Raw genomic sequence first — 21,811 nt, 5'->3', positions numbered from 1 at the left:
AGTGCTTCATTCCCTTATATGGCTGAATATCCCATCGTATGTATATGCTACAACTGGATAAATGAATGTGCTGTGTCCTTAGAGTGGGATATTCAGCCATATAAAGGAATGAACTACTGATACTGGCTGGAACATGGAGGAACCTCAAAAACATTAATGCTTAGTTAAGAAGCCAACCATTGATAAATGCCGAGACAGGAAGCAGATGAGTGTTTGTCAGGAGACTGGGGAGGAGGAGTGGGGAGAAACTACGGGTGGGTAAGGAGTTTCCTTGAAGGTTGAGAGAAATGTCTTGGAACCAGTTACAAGTGATGGTTGTACAACTTTGTGAGTATGCTAAATGCCACTGTGCTGTCAGCTTTAAAATGGTTAACGGCCCATTTGTCACATGAATTTTACCTCTTGGGGGGAAAAAAACTTAGAAACCACTTTTTTTCAATAGTGCCAAGTATTTATTATACAATTTTTTAAAAAATATTTATTTGGCTGCACTAGGTCTTAGTTGTGGCAGGGAGGATCTTCACTGCAGCATGTAAACACATATTAATAGTTCAGGCATGTGGGATCTATTTCCCTGACTAGGGAACGAACGCTGGCCCTCTACATTGGGAGTGCAGAGTCTTAGCCACTGGACCACCAGGCAGGTCCCCTTACCTCACTTAATTTTGATACCAGCCCTGTCAGAATGGACAGATTGCTCCCTATCCCACCACATTATGTTATCCCCCAAACTGAATTCCAGTTTCTTTCAAATACATATAAAGTATATACTCAACCAGATGGCGTTTTGAGAGGAAGTACATAGACTCTTAAGTCTGATTATAGAAAACCAACTAAACCTCATAGGCCTCAGGGTCCTGTTCAAGATGAAGGAAGAGGCCCAATTCTAAAAGGCTCTTCTACTTTGTTCTAAAATTCTATTCGAACTCTGTGGTGCCTGTCTAATCACTCCTGGCCTCCTTTCTGCTGAGCCAGGATCACTTTCAGCAGTAGACATGATCTCTTTATGGTCCAAAATTTAAGAAAAGATTTACAAATACTGATTATGTTCTCTTGAATGAGCACTTTGGTTATTGTATTTTTTTCCTCTTTAGCAACTGTAGTAATTTCATAAAAACCCAATTAGATCACACAGACCCACAGTATTACCTAAAGCTGAAACTATTAATAGGTTGACATTCTTAAGATCATTTTTTTGCCTGCCAGTAGCAAAGAATACCATATTCTCTAAACCTGTTTTTTTGTTGTTGTTGTTTTTAGTTGCAGCATGCAAACTGTTTGTTTGTGGCACCTGGGATCTAGTTCCCTGCCTGACCAGGGATTGAACCTGGGCCTCCTGTACTGGGAGCTCGGAGTCTTAGCCACTTGCCCGCCAGGGAAGTCCCAAACAGACCTGTGTATTGATCTCAGTATTTCAGACTCCCACATCTTTTGTTTTTTGGCTGCGTTGGGTCTTAGTTGCGGGTAGTGGGATCTTCGTTGTGGCACAGATTCTCTAGCTGTGGCTCGTGGGCCCCGAAGCACTCAGGCTTAATTGCTCCATGGCATGTGGGATCTTAGTTCCCCCACTAGGGATTGAACCCGTGTCCAATGCATTAGAAGGTGGATTCTTTTTTTTTTTTTTAACTAACTTCTAAAATTTTTGGCTGTGCTGGGTCCTCGTTGCTGCACAGACTTTTATCTGGTTGTGATGTGTGGGCTTCTCACTGTGGTGGCTTCTCCCATTGTGGAGCACAGGCTCTAGGGTCTGCGGACTGCCGTTAGTTTTGGCTCCTGGGCTCTAAAGAGCACAGGCTTATTAATAGATGTGTCACAGAGGCTTAGTTGCTCCGAGGCACTGGCCTCTTCCTGGACCAGGGATGGAACCCCATGTAGGCAGATTCCTTACCTCTGAGCCACCAGGGATGTCACAGTATTCCTGTATCTTTAATGTGGGGCCTCAGAAGTTACTTAACTTCTGTCTCAGGTTTCTCCCCTACAGATAAGAAATAACTGATAGACATTCGTTTCCAATGAGTAAGCCTGAAACTTATTCCTGTCATCCCAGGCATATTAGGACATCCTTTTGTGCAACCATGTAATGACTCCCCATCTTGGGGAATGAGGGCCTGATTTAAACCTAAATTTAGGAATAAAATGAACCATGTCATTTCATACTGGGGGTAGGTGGTAAGAGTGGTGGTAAAATAACTTAATAGAAATTCAGATTCAATGGCAGGCCTTGTATTAATTTTACAAGAAAAACAAGGTAATTCCCTGGCAGTTCAGTGGTTAGGATGCCATGCTTTCACTGCTGAGGGCACTGGTGATTGCGGAACTAAGATCCCCCAAGATGCATGGCGTGGCCAAAATAACCCAGTTTCATAGTTTTGTTATTCTCAGACACTTTTGCCTCAAGAGAACAAGCTTCAGCGGGCATGCATAACTAAGCCACTTTATGCAGTATTAGTCAGCAAATTTGGAAAACTCAGCAGTGGCCACAGGACTGGAAGAGGTCAGTTTTCATTCCAATCTTAAAGAAGGGCAGTGCCAAAGAATGTTCAGACTACCGTACAGTTGTGCTCATTTCACATGCTAGTAAGGTTATGCTCAAAATCCTTCAAGCTAGGCCTCAGCAGTACGTTCGAGGCTTCTGGAACCGAGAACTTCCAGATATACAAGTTGGATTCAGAAAAGGCGTAGGAATCAGAGATCAAATTGTCATTTGTTGGATCATAGAGAAAGCAAGGGAATTCCAGAAAAACATCTACCTCTGCTTCATGAACAACACTAAAGCCTTTGTGGATCACAGCAAACTGCGGAAAATTCCTAGAGATTGGAATGCCAGATCACCTTATCTGTCTCCTAAGAAAACTGTATGCAGGTCAAGAAATGGCAATTAGAACCAGACATGAACAACTGACTAGTTCAAAATTGGGAAAGGAGTACAAGGCTGTGTACTGTCACCTTGCTTATTTAACTTATATGCAGTGTACATCATGGGAAATGCCAGGCTCAAGCTGGAATCAAGATTGCCAGGAGAAATATCAGCAACCTCAGATGTGCAGATGATGCCACTCTAATGGCACAAAGAGGAACTAGTCTCTTGATAAGGGTGAGAGTGAAAAAGCTGGCTTAAAATTCAATGTTCAAAAAATGAATATCATGGCATCTGGTCCCATCAGTTCAAGGCAAATAAGATGGGGGAAAAATGTACACAGTGACAAGTTTTATTTTCTCAGGCTCCAAAATCACTGTGGACAGTGACTGCAGCCATGAAATTAAAAGGTGCTTGCTCTTTGGAAGGAAATCTATGACAAACCTAGTGTATTAAAAAGCAGAGATATCACTTTGCCAACAAAGGTCCATATAGTCAAAGCTTTTTTTTTTTTTTTTTTAAAGCTATGGTTTTTCCAGTAGTCCTATACAGATGTGAGTTGGACCATAAACAAGGCTGAACATCGAAGAATTGATTCTTTAAAACTGTGGTGTTGGCTGATTCATATCAATGTATGACAAAACCCACTGAAATAAATAAATAAATAAATAAATAAATAAAAATAAATAAATAAAACTGTGGTGTTGGAGAAGACTCTTGGAGGCCCTTGGAATGCAAGATCAAACCAGTCAATCCTAAAAGAAACCAACCCTGAATGTTCCTTGGAAGGACTGATGCTGAAGCTCCAATACTTTGGCCACCTGATGTGAAGAGCTGACTCATTGGAAAAGACCCTGATCCTGGAAAGATTAAAGGCAAAAGTAGGGGCTGGAAGAGGATGAGATAACATTGCCAATTCAATGGACATGAATCTGAGCAAACTCTGGGTGATGGACAGGGGAGCCTGGCATGCTGTATTCCCTAGGGTTGGAAAGTCAGACACAACTTAGCGACTGAGCAACAAAACAAATGCAGTATTAAGGAATGATGAGTAGAAAAGATTCAGAGGCACAGTTTCTTGCTTACTAAGCAGTTTATTTGTTCTTAGTTCGACCACTTGACTTTTTCATAAATACTCATCTCACATCTCTAGTAAGGCTCCTTGAGAGCAGTGCACATACCTAAGTTTTGTCATGAATCAGCACCTGGTATATAACAGATGCACTCTTTTCTACCACCTCTTTTCTAATAATTTCCCACTAGCCAATGCCTTCCTAAGTGTGACAGTTCAAAGGTTTACAGGAAAACAGACCCAGCAGGATCACTTCAAAAGGGCGGTTATCGTCCAGTCCTTCTGATTACAGGAAAGTGTAACTGTTGCTTATGAACCTTAACACATGCTCGCTTTTCTTTCTCACAGATTCAGAAACTTCCAAAGGAATATTTATTTAAAATAAAATGTTTATTCATCTTCCAGATAGGTATCTCTGCCTATGGCAATTTATATTGATTTTCCATTCACAAGACATCAGATTTTCTTTTTAAATATATTTAAGTAAAAGTAACTCAATTTAAAGAAAAACAAGAAACCCTGAAGTAATGCAGAGGTGGGACATAAATGAGGTAAAACATGACAAAGGTGATTCACCAAGGACTAAAGTTTGGGAAACAATGCCCCAGGCAAAATATCCTCATTCTTGAGGGTAAGTATGTGTGCTTCCAGTGGTTCACGTGTAAGATTCTTCAGGCCTTTGAGAATTCACTGATGTGACAGAATCAAATCACATTTGAACAAGATTCTGCTACCTCTTGTGAAGGAGGACCACATACCACACAGTGTACCACAAAAGCAGAGATCAAAAACCGAAGCCAAAGTAAATTCTTGAAACTCTATAAAAAAAACAATAAAAGCTTTATAAAGCAATATACATCCTAGTATTGAACTGCTCCCAGACCAAAAAATAATAAAAAGGGGTGCATTCAGCCAGTGGCTGTATTTAACAAGCAAAGTATCAGCAAAGTCTAATTATCCAACTTTTATTATTCCAACTACAGTGTAAAGAGCGATGTCACAGCCACTTGGGGGAATGTACAACTTTTGCAGCCTTCACACCAAGGCAGAAAGCCACACGACTCTGTGAGACAAGCCTGTGAGGTACACTTTTCTGAAGGAAATGGCTGAGTCTCTTCACCAAAATAATATTCCAGTATCACATACCCTAGTACTACTTACAAACCAAAGGACAGGAATAATGCATTATATAACAGATCCCTTGAAACAGGGAAAGGAGGCTCATTCTGTGGGAACAGCATCTCTGGACTCTGCGTCAGTCTGTCCCGCTGTGGCTTCTGCAGCAGCCGTGACCGTCACGGTGCTTTCTGACTGCGCTGCCATGGCTTCCGCTGCAACTCCAGCCTCAGCAGCTTCACCTCCGGCTTCTGCTTCAGTGTTGCCCTTCTCAGGTGCCATTCCGCAGGGGGTCTCTGCCTCGGGGTGGGGACCACTAGCGGCCTCAGCTGTGTCCGCAGGGTCGTCCCGTTTGGCCAGCATTTCACCACTTTCTGGAGCAGGTGCTTCTTCCCCATCTACTGCCCTCACTGCTGCCGTAATCACCTCAGCTAAGACCTGGGCCGCTACCTCCTCAGGTGTCTCTTCCTTATCCTCACCTCCTAAATTCTCATCTCCTTCTATTTCTGCATCACCAGCTTCACTGGTGAAAGGGTCTTCACCCTGGCCAAGAAGAGGAAATTCAGGTTAGTGCAGTCTAAAGAACTGTCCAAATGAGAGACTGAAGCTCAGGCTGCTGGGAGTTCATGTTTTCATGATGGGCAGAGGCAACAAGAGAAACATTTTAAATCACATCAAGTGAGTCAATCCTACAGGTACTCAGAAAAGACATCTCAGAAAAGCTTTATGAGTACTATTTTGCACTTGTTATTCAAGCATATAATGATGAGGAAAGGTTTAAAAAGGCATAGATATTCTTAATCCAATTAAAAAAAAAAACCACCCCAAAACCTCATTTTAACAGAAGTTCAGGCTTTTTTTTAAAATGTGGACCATTTTTAAAGTCTTTATGAATCTAATACAATACCACTTCTCTTTTGTATTTTGTTTTTTTGGCCACGTGGCATGTAGGATCTTAGTTCTCTGACCTGGGATCAAACTAGCATCTCTTGCATTGGAAGGCAAATTCTTCACCACTGGACCACCAGGAAAAGTCCCAAGGCTCTTTCTAAAGTTTCATTTAAGCACACAGCCCTGGCATGAAGGTTACCCCTATTTTACAGTGAAGAAAATGAAACTTCCTAAACAGTATCACTAGCAGATCAGAAAATGTTTTAAAACACAGTGTTTAGGACTTTCCTGGCAGTCCAGTGGTTAAGACTCCCAGCTTCCACTACAGGGGACGTGCGTTCGATCCCTGGTTGGGGAAACTAAGATCCCACATACCAAAAAAATAATGGTGTGTAGGGAGTTCCCTGGCGGCCTCATGCTTAGGATTCTGAGCTTTCGCTGTCACGGCCTGGATTCAGTCCCTGGTCAGGGAACTGAGATTCCACAAGCTGTGAGGTAGGGCCAAAACAAAACCACGTGTTTAGAAGCTTCAGCTAACAGCTGACTCCAGAAACTTTAGGTCTGTCTAAGCCACAAGGGAAAACCCTCATCAGTCATGTTTCTTACACTGGTTATTTAAATTCCATCCCTTTATGGCTGAAATGAATCTTCAAATATTGAAGCAATTAATAACTGAGAGGAGGGCAAACACGTCCTAGTCAGGTTATGCTGAATTTTAACTGCCAACCCCAAATGTTGAAGTCATGGGTCTGAGCACTTAGCAAAATGGGCTTCTGAAGGAGGAACCAGAGACTCTTCCAACCAGACTCCTCTCCAGGGTATCCTCCTTGGGATTTTTTTTTATTACTCTGCTCCTGATACTATGGCACCGCTAGCTCTTCCTTCTCCCTTGTTCCCCATCTTATTGTTGGTTGTCTCTGCCAGCAAAAACATGTTTTAGCATCTACATGGAGAATTATCATCTACTTCAGTTTTTTGTTTTGTTGTAAGCATTTCACCATCGTTTTGATTGCTATTTGATGGAGAGACAGTCTGGTTTTCTCATGGTGATAGTCAGCACCATTGCACAGATTAATCAAGCAGGACCATGTCCCCAGAGTTCCCAGGCAAGCAGTAAGTCTCAGGGAATGCACAACTGTGGAATCTCCAAGCCCAATACATTCCAACATCTCTCAATTCTTCAAAAGACTCAGAAATGCTAAATACTGCACTTTGGATAGAATTCCAAATCCAGAGAGTTAGTTCATCCTCCATTTCCAAAGCTTTTCCCATCTGTTAGACTCTGAAGCACAAACCTTGAGGTATTTTTCCAGCATCTTCACTATATGTCTGTTGTTCAAAACACTCTTAGCCACATGGAGACTTGTTTTCTTGAACTGTTCAGCAGCCAACTACAAAGGGAATCAAACATGAGTTTTTTAAAACGGTGTGCACAGAGGAGCAAGAGAATAAACCAGCCTGGGTACACTGACTTGTTCTGAGATTCATCCTATGCAACTAAAACCTCTCTTCAGTATGGCAAGTCCCCAAGTGCTGGACTCCAACAATGAAAGCAAGCAAGCACCTCAGAAGAATCAGAACTGAGTCTGTGAAAGAGTGGGGATAAGTCCGAGACCTTAAAAAGCGCAGGCACACCACTTGTACCACGTGTACAAGCAAGGATGAAATAAAAACATTTACAGATCAGAAGCTACGTGGACTCAGTAGGGGAAAAGGGCAAGCTTTTTCTTTTCATTTTTCTGAGTTATACTGACTCTACAAGTAAATTCTATAGCAGAAGTCTGAATGCTGCAAACATTTGACTGTTTTAGAGCTTAACACATTCAGATGATAATCCCTTGTTTGTACAGGGGTTTTTGCCTGGTCTTTAGTAATACCAGGAGATGGGCAGGCAGGTACCTCCAATCTGGTAGTCAGGTAAACTAACCACAGAGATGCTAAAGCAGGGCTTGGCAAGCTAGAGCCTGCAGGCCAGATGCGGCCACACCCATTCCTTTACTTAAGGCCTGTGGCTGTTTCTGCCCATCAGCCACAGACTTGAGACTTGAGGATTAACAAGTTAAGGCAGAGACCTGATGGCTTGCGAAGCTAAAAATATTTACAGTTTGACCCTTTATTAAAAAAAAAAAAACAAACCTGCCAATACTTTGGCATTTAGCCTCAGGCCCCATCAGCTAGTAAGGATCAAACCAATCCCTGATCCTGAGTCCTCCAAACCATTCTGCTCTGAGTGGCCCTCAGCCTAGGCTTGTAAGAAATCCAGTTTTTCACACTCAATGTGACTTACAGGGAATATTCTCAACCCGGGAAAATTCCCAGCTACTGTGTTTAGTCAATCTTAAGCAACACATTTTCCTCACATTTTAATAGAAACTGGGGTGCATGTTACAATGACTTCATGAAATGATGGACTTGATGGAATATGGCAAAAGCCCCTAAACATGTTAGCTTCCACATGAGACACACAAGTGCTGAGCCCCGCACATGGGCAGCCGGGACTGCTTGCACACCCCACGCCGGGGGGCACTCACCCGGCGGTTGTGATTGTGGTCGACAGAGTGCAGGTGCCGCTGGAGGAGCTGGGGCTGCGCCGGGATCAGCATGTCACAAGCCAGGCAGTGGGCAGCCTCTATTTTCTTGAAGAAGTGCTCCTGGCCAATCCCTGTTAACACCCCAGTGTTGTAGGACTTGGGTCGGCATCCAAGTGATGCTTCCCTCTCACTCACTCCCCATCAGGGCTCACATTTTCTCCCCATGGCCCTGAGAATTCAGTTAGGACAGAATCTGAGACACGCATCACCTGCCCTCCCAGCAGGTGCGTGGAGACAGAACACACAGCCTGCACACCTGGGAACTTTATTTTTAACTTTGCTCATCCTTCGGTCCCTTCTCTTCAAACTAAGGAGGAAAAACATCAGAGTGCTTAAATAGCACCCCAATAAGCTCCCTGTAGAGCTGTCATCTACATTAGGCCACACACGAAGGTTTCCTTCCCCTGCTAAACGCCCCTTCCATTTGTCTTTACTTTGTCACATTTTCAACCACCCTGACCTGGGGTTTGTGATCTGGACTAACACCCACCCCCAACCTCAGATCGTAACTCACCTTTGAAAGGATCTGGTTTTGGTTTTGTACTTTCCTTCTCCATTAGTTCCTGACGCCGCTTCTCAATTTTCTTATTTCTGTTTATAATGTATTCCTAGAGAGGTTGGGAGATGCACCAAATGAAATGAGGGGAGGGATGGCGCACATGGGTATTTTTTCAACTGCACCAGAGGCAGCTCACCAAGGGTGGCTGCCAAGCCCACGGTGGGTGGTGACAGCCTTATCTCAGCTGCTCTCAGGGTGGGAAGACAGCCATCAGAGCAGCTCCATGGGCAGAATTAGTGCGAACTACAATGAGCGGAGCTCTCACTGTCCTTCTGCCTCAGGGACCTGCACACTGCTATTCTGGAAAAAGAAGTCTTGGCCTAGTTTAGGCTTCCCTTCTCTGTGGGTGATCCAACACCTGTAGGATCACTGGGACACGCCATGATGGAGGCTAAGTGTGATTTACCTGGAGGAATTCCACCGTCTTATCAGGCAGCTTGGTACTTATAAAGCGCAGTGTCTCTTTGTGAAATTTGCTTTGCAAATGCTTCTGGATTTCTTCATCTTCAAAGCTACGGAACTTGCACACGGAACAGGCAAACTGAATCCTGGAGAAGGAAGACAAAAAGAAAAGCAGTGATGCAGATAACCAGCTCATCTCTGCGTCAGAGTAACAGTTACTCCAAGCTTCCCCATATTAAGAATCAGAGTAGAACCTTGCAAGTATTTCAGGAAAATGATTCCTGTAGCACTTTACTACCATACCACTCTTTTTGGCCCAAAGAGGTGGAGACTTTTCAGAACTGTGGATTCCCTAAGTCTCTAGCCCACTGCTCTGGGGGCCTAGAACCCAACTCCATAGCTTCTCAGATGTTTCTTTCTGAAGCCACTTGGAAGATATAAGACAACTGACCCCATTTAGTACCACAGAATTCCTGATGATCTCACAAAATTCAAAACTCACATGATCTTAGTTCTCCAATGGGACTCAACGGAAGTCCTTGAGTCCGGACCCTACCTCCCACTCAACATCATACCTAAGGATGAAAACTGAGGTTCCCAGAGCAGGGTATTGCTTTCCTCAGCTCTGCTCCTCGTGGGATCTAACAGCAGAGGCCCTGTGGCACTCAGGAATCCTCCTCTGCCAAATCAGAGTTCTGCTGGACAAGTGCCACAAGACACCCTTGCCTTTGCAGATACCCCCGAAAGAGGAGTGAAGAGGAAATCTCCTGGGCCCTGTGTGCACAACTGTCAGGAAGCCACCAAAGAAATACAGGGTTCCCGCTTCCCTGCTGCATCTTGACCTCCCCTGTGACAACGTCTCCAATTTTTTTGAGGCTTGTCAGTCACTAGGGCAGTCTAAGTGAAGGTCGCTCAGTCGTGTCTGACTATTTGTGACCCCATGGACTGTCCATGGAATTCTCCAGGTCAGAATACTGGAGTAGTCTTTCCCTCTCCAAGGGATCTTCCCAACCCAGGGATCGAACCAAGGTCTCCTGTACTGTGGGTGGATTCTACACCAGCTGAGCCACAAGGGAAGCCCAGGGCAGTCTAAAGATTCCTTTAAAAGAGTAATCTCAGTTCCCATGTGGCATGAAAACAGATCTAGAATAACCGTCATTTTTATTCATCTTTTTAAAGATAAGATTTCAGTGAATTCTGTAATACCTGGAATTCCTCCAACCCCGCTTTCCAGCCTCTACTGTTTGCTCTTTTGCTAAGTGTTACTTGCACAGGAAAACCATTATCCCCACTTGAGCCTTAAGGGCAAGGACTTCCTCTCAAGTCTTCAGGAGAACCTGCGCACGGGGAAGTAGCCAGCTTGGCCAAGGCCGCCTCAACCGTGTACTCCGGTGGTTTACGAGGAGAGGCGCAGTGTGCTCACACCAGTGCCCTCTGGGGTTTGCACTGCTGCTTCTAAATCTTGCAGCTAGCATCTATACATGTCAAACTCCACAAGAAGTTTGGATTTATATGGACAAGGCGCCCAAAACACCTCGGCAGCTTGGCTAAATGCACTTCACCTGTCCGGGATGACAGCCAAGAGACAAGGGAACTCCTCACAGGCCTGCAGGAGGGCAAGCAACACCAGCAAGGATAAGACTCAGTATGTTTCCCAAGTTTTGCCCCCTACCGACCTGACAAGGCTTTCCTGACACACACCCGCAGTCAGACGGTAGGGTGCTGGATTGGAAAAGCAAGATAGGGAAGGACACAGAGAGCAGGTGGGCCGTAGTGTGAGTGGGGAGGGCAGGCCATGTCCCCGGCTCGTCCCAACCTTATCAGGCCCTGGGGGCGGGGGGGTGGAAATGAGGTGACCAGGCCCCTCGCCCCCCACACTACAGAGTGAAGACAGATGAGCTCAGGAGAGCCTCGACAGCGCCCACCTCATCAGCCTCCTCACCTGTCAGCTGCTCGGTCTCGCATCCTGTCTCTCCTCCTCTGCTTTTCCCTTCTCTTCTTCACTTCATCGTCCTCGTCGTCCTTCTCTCCTGCAACAGGGAACTCCGTTCCAGACACTCTGAGGCGCCTGTAGAGGTGCCGAGCACCAGAGCCTTGCCGGGGGCCACAGCTGTGCCACCATACCCCATGCCCTGCTGCGCCCTCCACGCACGGCAGGGTCAGGACACCCTGAGGCAGCAAGGGGCTGTCAAAGGCTCCCGAAAGGAGTGGGCCTTTGATGAGAACCCTCAGCAGTTCCCAGGGGAGTCACGTCACTCCCCCCCCAGGGCCTGATAAGGTTGGGATGGGCCAGGGACACGGCCCGCCCACCCCACTCACACTACGGCCCACCTGCTCTGTCCTTCCCTATCTTGCTTTTCCAATCCAGCACCCTACCATTGGGTCTTCTCCCAATGTCACTTAAGGAGACAGAGAAGCAATTCTTCCCAGATAGAGGCAGCAGCTGGAAGGCCTCAGAGAATAAAGCCAGCCACTCTACCGCCCTCCGTCCCACCTGCAGGTGGACCATGACAACTGTCCTGTTGGCCTCCTCTGAACTAGGGCCTCAGCAGGTCTGACAGTCCCTGGTGGCCCGGACCCTACCTCCCACTCACAAGAACCATCGCTCTCTGGCTCTCCCAGCGATGTGCAGGAAGCTGTCCCAGAAACAGAAATGGGAAGAGACCAAGGGTCCTCCGTCCATCCCACGGGGCCAGCGCAGGCGCTCCGGGGAGAGCCGTGCAGCCCAGAGGTGCAGCCCAGGCCAGGGCCGGACGCTGAAACAAGGTTGGATAAGCATCTGAACTGTAACCCCTACCCCTGATGCCAGTCACGAGACTGTCCCACGAAGATGGCGACCGGCGTGCGCTGCTCAGAAGCCTCTCAAAAGGGCGTGTGGGATTTTTGGCAAGAGGTCACTGCCTGAAACTATTACTGCTGTTTAATAGCAAAGTCATCCCGGGTAGGCAGCAGGACCTGTGCGCAATAAACATGTCACCTTTGCTTTAGCATTTACCCCGCTGCACGAGCCGCTAAATGCTCTGTGTGGTCCCATGCTATGGATGTAATTGCTTCAATATACAGGGCAGGAGGACCTCAGAGGGTTGGCTAAACCTGAACATGTAAGAGAAGGAGCATCTAAGTCAGGGCCTTCATAATTTATGGGAGCAGCCTGTGGGAAACCAGCTATGGACATACCCATGGGAACAGGAAAAGAAACAAGTGGCTGCCTCTCCATGCCCCTCCTAAAGGGCTTAACGTTGCTCTGTTCTTGCCACTTATTTGAGACTCAAGTCTCTCACACTGGAACTGCTGGGACCTGCTGAGCAGTGACTGCCTCAGGAGGATCCAGGCTCCCCCACCCCCTGCACCCCTCCCAGGCAGGCATCTGATCTCTGCCCCACACTGTGCCAGTGTCCCCACCACAGAGGCCGAAAGCATGGCCCTGGCCTGGCAAGCAAGGGAACTGTGGACAGAATGAAGCCCAGGAGAAAACAGGACATGGACCTGCACTGGCCAAAGGGGAAACAGAGAAGACAGGCTGGAGGGCGCCTTTTCTTTTCCCTCTTGCATTTCTGAGACTCTGTCTTCCCTACCACTTCGAGCTATTGCAGACACCCAGAGATGAGTCCCCCTGCCTCCAGGGCCTGCACTGAGTGAGGCAAACAGACCTATTTCCAGCAAGTGTTGCTGCAAACACCACAGCAAAGCCTGGAAGCAAGTGGCAAGGCCAAGGCCCACCTGGCAGTCACAGCCCCTCTTCCGCCCTGAGCCTCCAGCCCCTCCTCCAACCTGGCTCAGAAGCCCAGCTGAGTTGGGCGTTAGGCAGTGAGTACAGGGCACCTGGGCAGACATAAGAAAGCTCAAAGGGATGCTGGGTGATGCCTACCTCTCTGCCTCCCGGAGTCAAAGAATTCGTCCTCCTGAAAAAGGGCACAAAGTCACACTGTGAGGTGGAATTTCTAGAACTCTCCACAACCAGCCAAGCTCCCTGCCACCACCTGGTGGTCACTCTGCCACCAGGAACACAGCCACAACATATCAGGACAAGTCCCACGGCCATGGGATGGAGCCTGAGTGTCCTGTCACTAGTCCTGCTTGCCTTCCCAAGTTTTGTGCTAACAACTAACTTGCTTTTTTTTAATTATAGGCACACCAGCTTTCGGTTCTTTCTAAAGCTAGAGAACTACCCCTGGCAAATGCACGGTTCTGCACGTGGGAGTACCAAAAGTTCATCCATCAACAATGTCAAGAAACCCCGATTTGTAGAAAGAGCTAGCCCTAGCACTCTTTACTGAAAATGAGATTTATGACATTTCCCAGCTACTTGTTTACATCGACCAAAGGTTATAACAAGTCAGGTATAGATAAAAACTCATGTAACTGAACCCATTCCTTAGATCTCAAGCAGATATATACAGCTCTATCAGCAGGTATACAGAAATTTCCAGACTCAAGATCTGAACAACCTAGACAGGGGACAAGCAAGACAATCAGAAGAGCGGAAAAGTCACGGTACCCAGGGCCTTCCTCCCCTCCCCCAACCGCATCTGACCATCAGAAGCCCCTGGATGAAGCTTCATACGCCCAGATTTCCAGGTCCTGCCCCAGACTTGGATCAGAGTTTGCAGGAGGCGGCAAAGGCTTGCACCCCAGGTGCTTGTGCCTGGCCCTGGCTAAGAGCCAGCCTCCGACACCCATCTCCCATGACTGGTTTCAAGAGCTGAAGGACAGCTCGTTTTGTCCTCGGAACACCCACAGCCTATCTGTGGGATGCAACTCAGCACCAGCACAGAGCTGGTAGCAAGGAGTCTTCAGTGTCTATTTGAAAGCCTCAGTCTACATGGCCACTGCAGTTACCATGTGGCAGCCAGGCACATCACTGGGAGGACCTAGGAACGGCTGGAGAGAGGGCTGGGAATGTTTTCAGGAAAACAAGGATTGTTTCAAGTGGAAAACTCTCAGAAATCAAGCTGCAAGTCTGATTATTAAATCAACTCATGAGGTGGAGCTGAATCTACCACAGCAGCTGTTCCTGCCTCTCTGTGAGGAAGACGCTAAAGGAAGAAATCCCACACTAGAGACACTGGAGGTTGATCGGTAAAGGCGAACTTACACCCCTGAATTCTTCATCTCCTGACCGGAAGTCACCAGCTCCATCATCTACCAAACACAAAAGAAAAAAGAAAGTCAGCCCCATGGCAGCGGGCTCACTTCCTGTTTTCACTTCCCAGACTCACTGTCCAGAGTGACTGTGCTCACCCTGACTACAGTGGGACTGGGGGAGTGCGAGTGATGCGTCCTTGAGTTCCCCTGTGTGCGCTGTCCAGACAGGCAGGCACAGCACCAAACGTGCAACTGACCCATCCAATACCCACCCTGGCCTCCTGGCCCCAGGGCATACCGTTTTCAGAAAATTCTCCTTCGCTGTCAGCTCGAGCTTGTTTGGTGTCAGGCTCGTCATAAATCTGCAGCTGCTTCCGTTTCCTGCCCAAGCTTTCTGGGCCACAGCGATTGAACCCTCTCCGCCGAGGCTACAACCAGAAGCACACTCCCATGTACTGCTTACTCTGATGGTCCCCATTTGTCCCCAGAGCAATGAACAGCAAAGGGGTTGTAAGGTCAGAGAACAAGGGCAGAAAAGGTCTTTCAGAAAGCAAAGGAAGACACCACGGCTGGAACCTCTGCCACCCTCACCCCCCCCCGCCCCACCCCCGCCAAAACACAAAAACTTTATGCTGCGTGAAAGAAGCCGGACACAAAAGGCCACATATTACATGACTGCATTCGTATGAAATGTCCAGAAGGACATCTAGAGAGACAAAAGCTAGATTAGCTGTTGCCATGGGTTGGGGGAGAGAAGAGGAAATGACTGCTAATAACAGGTTTCTTCCTGGGATGATGGAAACACTCTTAATTATATAGTAGTGAAGAGTGAAGGTGGCACAATTCTGTACATTTTCACTGGACGCTGAACCGCACTTTTACAGAGTGACATAAGGTCTCGTAAGATCTCTAAGATACTTTAAAGATGAACATATAAAAAGAAATGCAAAAAAAAAAAAAAGAAACGCAAACAAGGCAGGTTAGAACTTAGCAAAGGCTTACCTGATCTCTGATCCGGGTCTGTGACCGGCCACATCCATAGGGCACAGGGTTGTCATAACCACCTGCCCCCTGCATGCCCATCATGCCAAAGTCAGGGGCCATGGACTGGGAGAAGAGGGAAGGCGGGGGCCTGCCGGGGGAGGGGCCGCCAAGGCCCCGCCCACCCACATAGTTCATCTCTGTCCACGGAGTAGAAAGAGGCTCAGAGGAGGCTGCAGGTGGCATGAAGGGGTCGCCGCGCATAAACGTGCTGGGGTTGCTCCGGTCCTGGAAGCGGCCCTGGCCGCGGCCCCGCATGAAGCCATCGAGGGCGCCCCGCTCACGGGCTGGGTCCCGGCAGTCACTGTACTGACCACCAAAGCCACCATTGCGGTCGGGTCCCAGGTCAAAGTCATAGTCGTAGCCGTAGCTGGGGCGGTAGGGATTGTGCTCAGGCAGGCAAGGCCTGGAATCGTAGGACTCAAACGGCTGGAAGCGAAAGGAGCTGCAAAGAAAGCACAGGCCGTCCGTCACCACGCTGTCCAGGCACAACCTCGACGCCTCCTGCAAAGCGCACCCTTCGTCCAGAGCAGCAAAACCAAACCGCCAGGCACCCCTCTGAGACGGTCACAGAGTAAAACAGGCCAAATCCCTCTGAAACACCACTGAACAAGGGGAGTGAAACCCTGGCCACAGGAACGGGGAGAGGATGCTGGGTGCCTGATGCAGAAGTAAGGGGTCTCACACAGTTGAGCTAACAGGCATGCCCTAAGGCCCACCACCCAGGAAGCCAGCAAGTCCTACCAAATACCTCTGCCCCAACAAAGGCTCAGCTTATCCGCCCCACACTGAGGGGGGAGCTGGGGAAGAGCCCTCCCAGGATGAGCAGGTGCCCACTCCCTCTATACAAGGCGGGGCACGCGAGACCCCCGGGAAGGGCTCAGGTCTGTAATCACCTCTCCCGGTCCTGCATGCCCTCCCCACCGCTGCTGCTCCCGCCCCTTCCTCCTTCCTTGGACATCATGTCCAAACGCTGGTTGATCTTGGCGATGAGGGAGTCAGAACTGTCAGTGCATGGTTCTGGGCCGTAAGAAGCCATGTGCATGGCAGGGCCCCCAGGCGCCAGGCCGTCGCTGGCCTTGGTGGCCTCCCATGAGGCTGGGCCGTAGTTGTAAGTTGCTCCCGCGGTGACGCTGGTGTTCTGGGCACCATAATAATTGTAGTTTTCATAACCTGATGGAGGGAGGAAGAGCTAAGTCAGATCTTAGCAGCTACAAGACCAGTCCCTGGAGGACAAGTCAGGCAAGGAGCACCCCCACCTGTGGAGAAGGAAGAGGGTCCTGGGCCCAGGGCTGCTGCCACTGCCCCAGCACTCCACACGTCACCTGCCAACAGGCGGCCGGAGGGCACAGCCTCAACTCTGAGCAGTGGGTTTTCTATCCCGAATCATAAGACTTGCTTCTCATCCAAAGCCAGGGAGCCCAGGAGCTGGCAGTTGGAAGACTGATGGACCCACCGAAGAGCAACCCTCCCTGCCCCCCACCTCCAGCAAGCTCCCTCGGAGGCCTGCCCCCAGCCCTCCCCCATGTCTCAGACCCAGTCTGCTGAGCCTTCAGGACAACCATGAGCACACCAAGGGTGGGAGATGGGGGTCCCTGCACCCCAGCCCCTCTAGGTAGCTAGTCAGAGGCCTACTCACCCACCCACAGACCCCTAGAAGGGCCTACCTTGCCAACTGGCCACACCAGTTCCATATGTACCTTAGATTAGAAGAAACGAAAACATACAAGATTTGTGTTTACAAAACGAAGGCATCTAAGACATAATTCCTCACCCCCACCCCAGCCTAGACACCGAAGGACAGTCATCACCTCACCCCACTATCCACAGGGCCAGAGCTGGGGGTGGCTAGGTCATTGCTACAAGGAGGCACCCTTGGTAGCCCACTGAGATCAGGAAAGGTGGGGTCCACTAGCTGTAGAACTCATTTCCTACAGAAATGCTCAGCTAGGCATAACCAGGGCATCTCTCCTAAGGAAGCCGTCCACCGGGGCAACAGAAAGGACACCACGGTCTTTTTCCAGGAAGCTCGTCCAGCGTGAGCCAGCAGCGAAGAGGCTGCCCAGGCCAGGTCCCCAGGCAGAGTCATTCTAAAGTGCCAGTTTTCACCAGGCACCAGATCTAAGGCACCGCCAACAGCACGGAGTGCACTGGTGGAAAATCATGTCCCCGGCTCAACTGAGCAGGGGACATCATGTGCCTGAATAACACAGAAGGCCTCCCGCTGGGAAACTAGGTGATGGGTGGAAAGGGGACTCAAAAGCGACCCTGCTGCCGGTGGTGCAAGGGCCAAGTTCCAGGCTCAGAAAACAAAGGAAACCTTCAACCAATCCCCTGGAACAAATGCTGGCAAAAAGCAGAAAACCTCGCCCACCAGAGAGCACATTCTAGTTCTTCAAACACACTCAGCACCATGATGGAACTCCTGAGCAAGATCCATGAATGGGGGGCCAAATCTAGTCCACAGCCCTGTTTTTGTAGGCCCACAAGCTAAGAATGGGTTTTATGTTTTTAAACAGTTGGGAAACAAACAAAAAAAGTTGAGATAATACTTCATAACATCCAAGTTCTGACAAAAGACACATTTTTATATCTGTCAAAATCCACAAAACTGTGTAACAGAGTAAAAACTAATGTAGACTATAGACCATACAATGTATTAACACTGGCTTATAACACATTGTAACTACAATAATAAAAGGAATTGTGCCTGGGTCAAAGATAGGCTGTGGGTGTGCATATGAAGTTCTATGTACTATCTGATCAAGCCCATAAGTCTAAAACTACTGAAAAGTCTGTTATTTATAAAAATCTTTGGTCATACCCTCGACTATTTACTTTAGAAGAACACAAATTATTAAAATAAAGACTGCCCGATGACATAATGGAAATTACATGATATGCAAATTTCAGTGTCTTTCTGTAAACATTATTGGCACACAGTCCTACCTACTTGTATATAAACTGTCTATGGTGGCTTCTGCACTACAGAGATCACGTAGCCTGCAAAGTCAAAAAATTTACTATCTGGTCCTTTACAAAAAAGGCTTCCTGGTTCCAGCTATGTTCATGCTAGTGCTGGGGGTTGGAGGGGGGGGGTAGCCCAAGCCTCCCTGACAAGCAGGTCCCACTTACCCTGGGTGTTGGTAGGTCCAGCACTCCATGCCCCATAACCTGTGAACATATTTGTGAGTTACAGTCATATTTGTCACACCAGAGAACAAGTGCTTCTGAGGAGCATAAAGGAATCTCCTTGAAGGAGATGAGTGCCAGCCTTACAAAAAGGCAGCACAACCACAACAATGTCCCCCTAAAGTCATCCCACAGCTGGCTTTTGCATTATCACACTCCACCTGCCTTAGGTCAAAGCAGGAAAAAGCAGGGACGGGGAGGGGGGTGGGGTGGGCTTCCAGGCAAGTCTGGTCCATCGCCTGCTGAGGGCCCTGGACCTAAGCATCAACCCACAACTGAGGAAGACACAGGACTAGCTACCAGCTCACATGCCATTAGGACAGAGTCTCCACCGCCAGCCCCCTCAAGCAGCCATAACAACCTCATGACTGGGAACAAACTTTGATTATCTGGAGACAACAGCTGTGCCTCTGTAAGCCCTGCTTCTTTTGACTCTGAACTCTCCTGTGCTCCCCTGGGCCTTTAAGTCCCAGGGCTTCAGCCTGGTCCTAAGGCATCAGATGGCATTCCTGTCTGTGGTGGCTCCCCCTGCCCCTCGACACTCCCATGACAGCATCTATCTGGTCCCTCTTCATCTGTGTCTCCAGCCTGGCACTGAGCTGGGCATAGGCAACCATTCACACGTGTCAAATGACTTCACCTCTGCAAAGCCTCCTCTCTCTCAAATACATCCCCGTCTCTCCTACCAGGACTGGAGGATGAAATGGCAACTCATTCCAGTACTCTTGTCTGGAAAGTCGGTGGACGGCAGTTCATGGGGTTCCAAGAGCTGGACATGACTTAGCGATTGAGCACGAATGTTCCTACCAAGACAATCCAAACCGTTAGATGAATGCCTACTGTATGCAGACACGGGACTGACACTCAGCTGCTGATCCCAGAATGCCATTCAGAGGGAGCTAGGAAGCTAAGCCTCAGATGTTACAGGACTTGAACTGAAGTCACTCTGCTGAAGGTTATCTCCCATCACACAGCTTTCCACGTCTTTGCAGCAAAGCAGAGTAGTGATTCTAACGGCAACTAACCCAACTCTGTGGCAGTAGTCTAACTAAGCAGCTTAAGCCCTTCACATAACCTCGCGACCCTTGAAATAAGGGTCTGTCTTTTAACAGACCCTTTTAACAGACTGTCTACTCTGTTGTACATAGGGGCTCCAGAGGATAAGTCACTTGCCCAAGAACACGTTGAGGAGCATGAAGAGGAGGACCTAGACCCAGATTGAGGTGCCTCCGATGGCCAATGAGCAACTCCTAAACCTCAAGTCTTAGGAAATAACTCTAGGTGGAAAAGCTACAGAAGGATTCTGGGAGGCCGCTGCACCTAAACCGAGTCTGAAAAGGTTTTAGGTAGGAAGGGGAGCAGGGTGTAATTCCTCTAAGCTAAGAGCACAGGTAAGGCAGGATTACTACTAGCTGAAAAATCTGGTTAGGGAGGCAGGCAAAGAATGGTGAAATCCAGTCAGACTGCAGAAAAGACCGGAGAACCAGGTTGAACCACTCAACGATCCTGGAGCCACCGAAGCACACCAGGACCTTTCTGCTTCTCTGCAATTTCTGCTGCTGGCCTCCTACTAACGCTGCCACCTTTCAAAACACGCGCCTTCCCTGCGGCAGCCAAGATCTGACCGCCAGAGTCTGAACCTCATAAGCCCGGATGGAGATCCGCGCGGTCAAGCCCAGTCCTGCATATTCCAACTATTGCCTGCAAGCAAACGCGGCTTCCACCACGCAGCAAAGACCTCCCAGGAGGCTCAGATTCCAGAGACAGAGCAAGTCGCCCGAGAGCCGTCCTGCCGCAGGCCCTGAAACCCAAGTGGGTAAAGGGCTCTTTCCCCCTCACACAGCCCCTCTGGCGTCTCCAGGCCACCACAGAGGACAATGTTTAGGAGAACCACCAGTCTGTCACGACCCTAGAGCACATCGGGTTTCCAGGCTTTGATCAAGAAGGTACCCCGCATCTGACCCTCAGTGTCTTGTCCCAGATCTGCAGGAGCCAGGTCCGCGACAGGCGCCCAGTGAGGTTGACCACTGCAGAGGCTGCACTAGGCCCCGCTGCTCTGCACCGCCTGGCTGGCGGCAAGGGGTCCGACCCAGCGCCGCCCACACGGCCTTCGGGACCAGCGCCCCAGGCCTCCTGTGCCGCACGGAGGCCCCAGCCAACCCCGCAGGTTCCCAGACAGGCACGACAGCCCGGGAAGAGGCAGCGGTCCCGTCTCGGTCCCAGGCCGCAGACCCCGCGCCCCACGAGCTCCCGCCATAGCTCCGCCCCCACCCCGGCGCCGCCATTTTGTGGCGTCTTCCAAAAGGGACACCGGGCCTGCAGAGCGGCGGGGTTCGGCAGGGCCCGGCCGACCCAGCCGGGGCTGAAAAACTTGAACGGCCCCGACTGCCTGAAGCGCCCCCCGAAGTCCGCCCCATGGTCGGCCCGCCGAACCCGGCCAACGTCCTCAGGCCCCGTCGGCCAATCCGCACGCAGCGCCCCGGGAACGACAGAGCCAAGGTCCAATGAGCTGCGCGCGCGCGCCCCGGCCGCCTCTCCGCAAGCCCGAACTGCGGTAACCGTGCTCGGGTGTAGTCTCCGGCCCACGGCCCCCTGCATGGCGTCCGAACTGTGCCCCGACACCACCTTCCCGCCCCACCCCGCAGTCGCCCACACCAACCTCCGTAGCCCTGATCCATGTCTTCAGCTCCGCCCGCCAAGCAGCTCCTTTTTCTAGGCTACCACAGGACGCATGCGCTCAACGCACTTCCCGCGGTCCTCTACTGGTAGACCAGGAACATACGTCACCCCTGCTACGCGATACCATTGGCCGTAGTTCACGGCGGGCCCTCCTTTATCACCCCGGCTGGCCTTCCGGTTGTTCCGGGTCGGTGTTCGTAGCTTGCTAGTTTTGCTCCTGGCCGCTGTGCCTCACCGCTCGCAGGCGTATCCCTTCTTCTCGTCGCCAATGCGCAGGCGCAACCCAACCGCCCCAGGTCCCACCTGCAGACACACACAGCCCAGCG

The 21,811-nt window shown here is 49.4% G+C and overlaps 1 protein-coding gene across 2 annotated transcripts; it reads right to left on the bottom strand.

The window, feature by feature from the left end:
- Nucleotides 1–3,931: 3,931 nt before the first annotated feature.
- AKAP8 (A-kinase anchoring protein 8) lies at nt 3,932–21,731 on the bottom strand. 2 transcript variants are annotated; one of them, XM_043911158.1, is made up of 14 exons: nt 21,466–21,731; nt 18,750–18,788; nt 17,282–17,314; nt 16,511–16,787; nt 15,576–16,059; nt 14,872–15,001; nt 14,584–14,630; nt 13,357–13,390; nt 11,431–11,518; nt 9,493–9,634; nt 9,042–9,135; nt 8,468–8,598; nt 7,232–7,327; nt 3,932–5,588 (listed from the first exon to the last, which is right to left on the bottom strand). In XM_043911158.1, the coding sequence occupies exons 1-14, from the start codon at nt 21,482–21,484 to the stop codon at nt 5,151–5,153; spliced, it is 2,052 nt and encodes a 683-aa protein (XP_043767093.1). In that variant the 5' UTR covers nt 21,485–21,731; the 3' UTR covers nt 3,932–5,150. The 2 variants fall into 2 exon arrangements, with proteins under 2 accessions (XP_043767093.1, XP_043767094.1); XM_043911159.1 differs by lacking the exon at nt 21,466–21,731 and adding an exon at nt 20,769–21,413.
- Nucleotides 21,732–21,811: the final 80 nt, after the last annotated feature.

The sequence above is a fragment of the Cervus elaphus genome, chromosome 9 (assembly GCF_910594005.1).
Source record: "Cervus elaphus chromosome 9, mCerEla1.1, whole genome shotgun sequence".
NCBI lineage: Eukaryota > Metazoa > Chordata > Mammalia > Artiodactyla > Cervidae > Cervus > Cervus elaphus.
The sequence above is the reverse complement of the archived record's forward strand: the minus strand, read 5'-3'. Positions and strand labels throughout refer to the sequence as shown.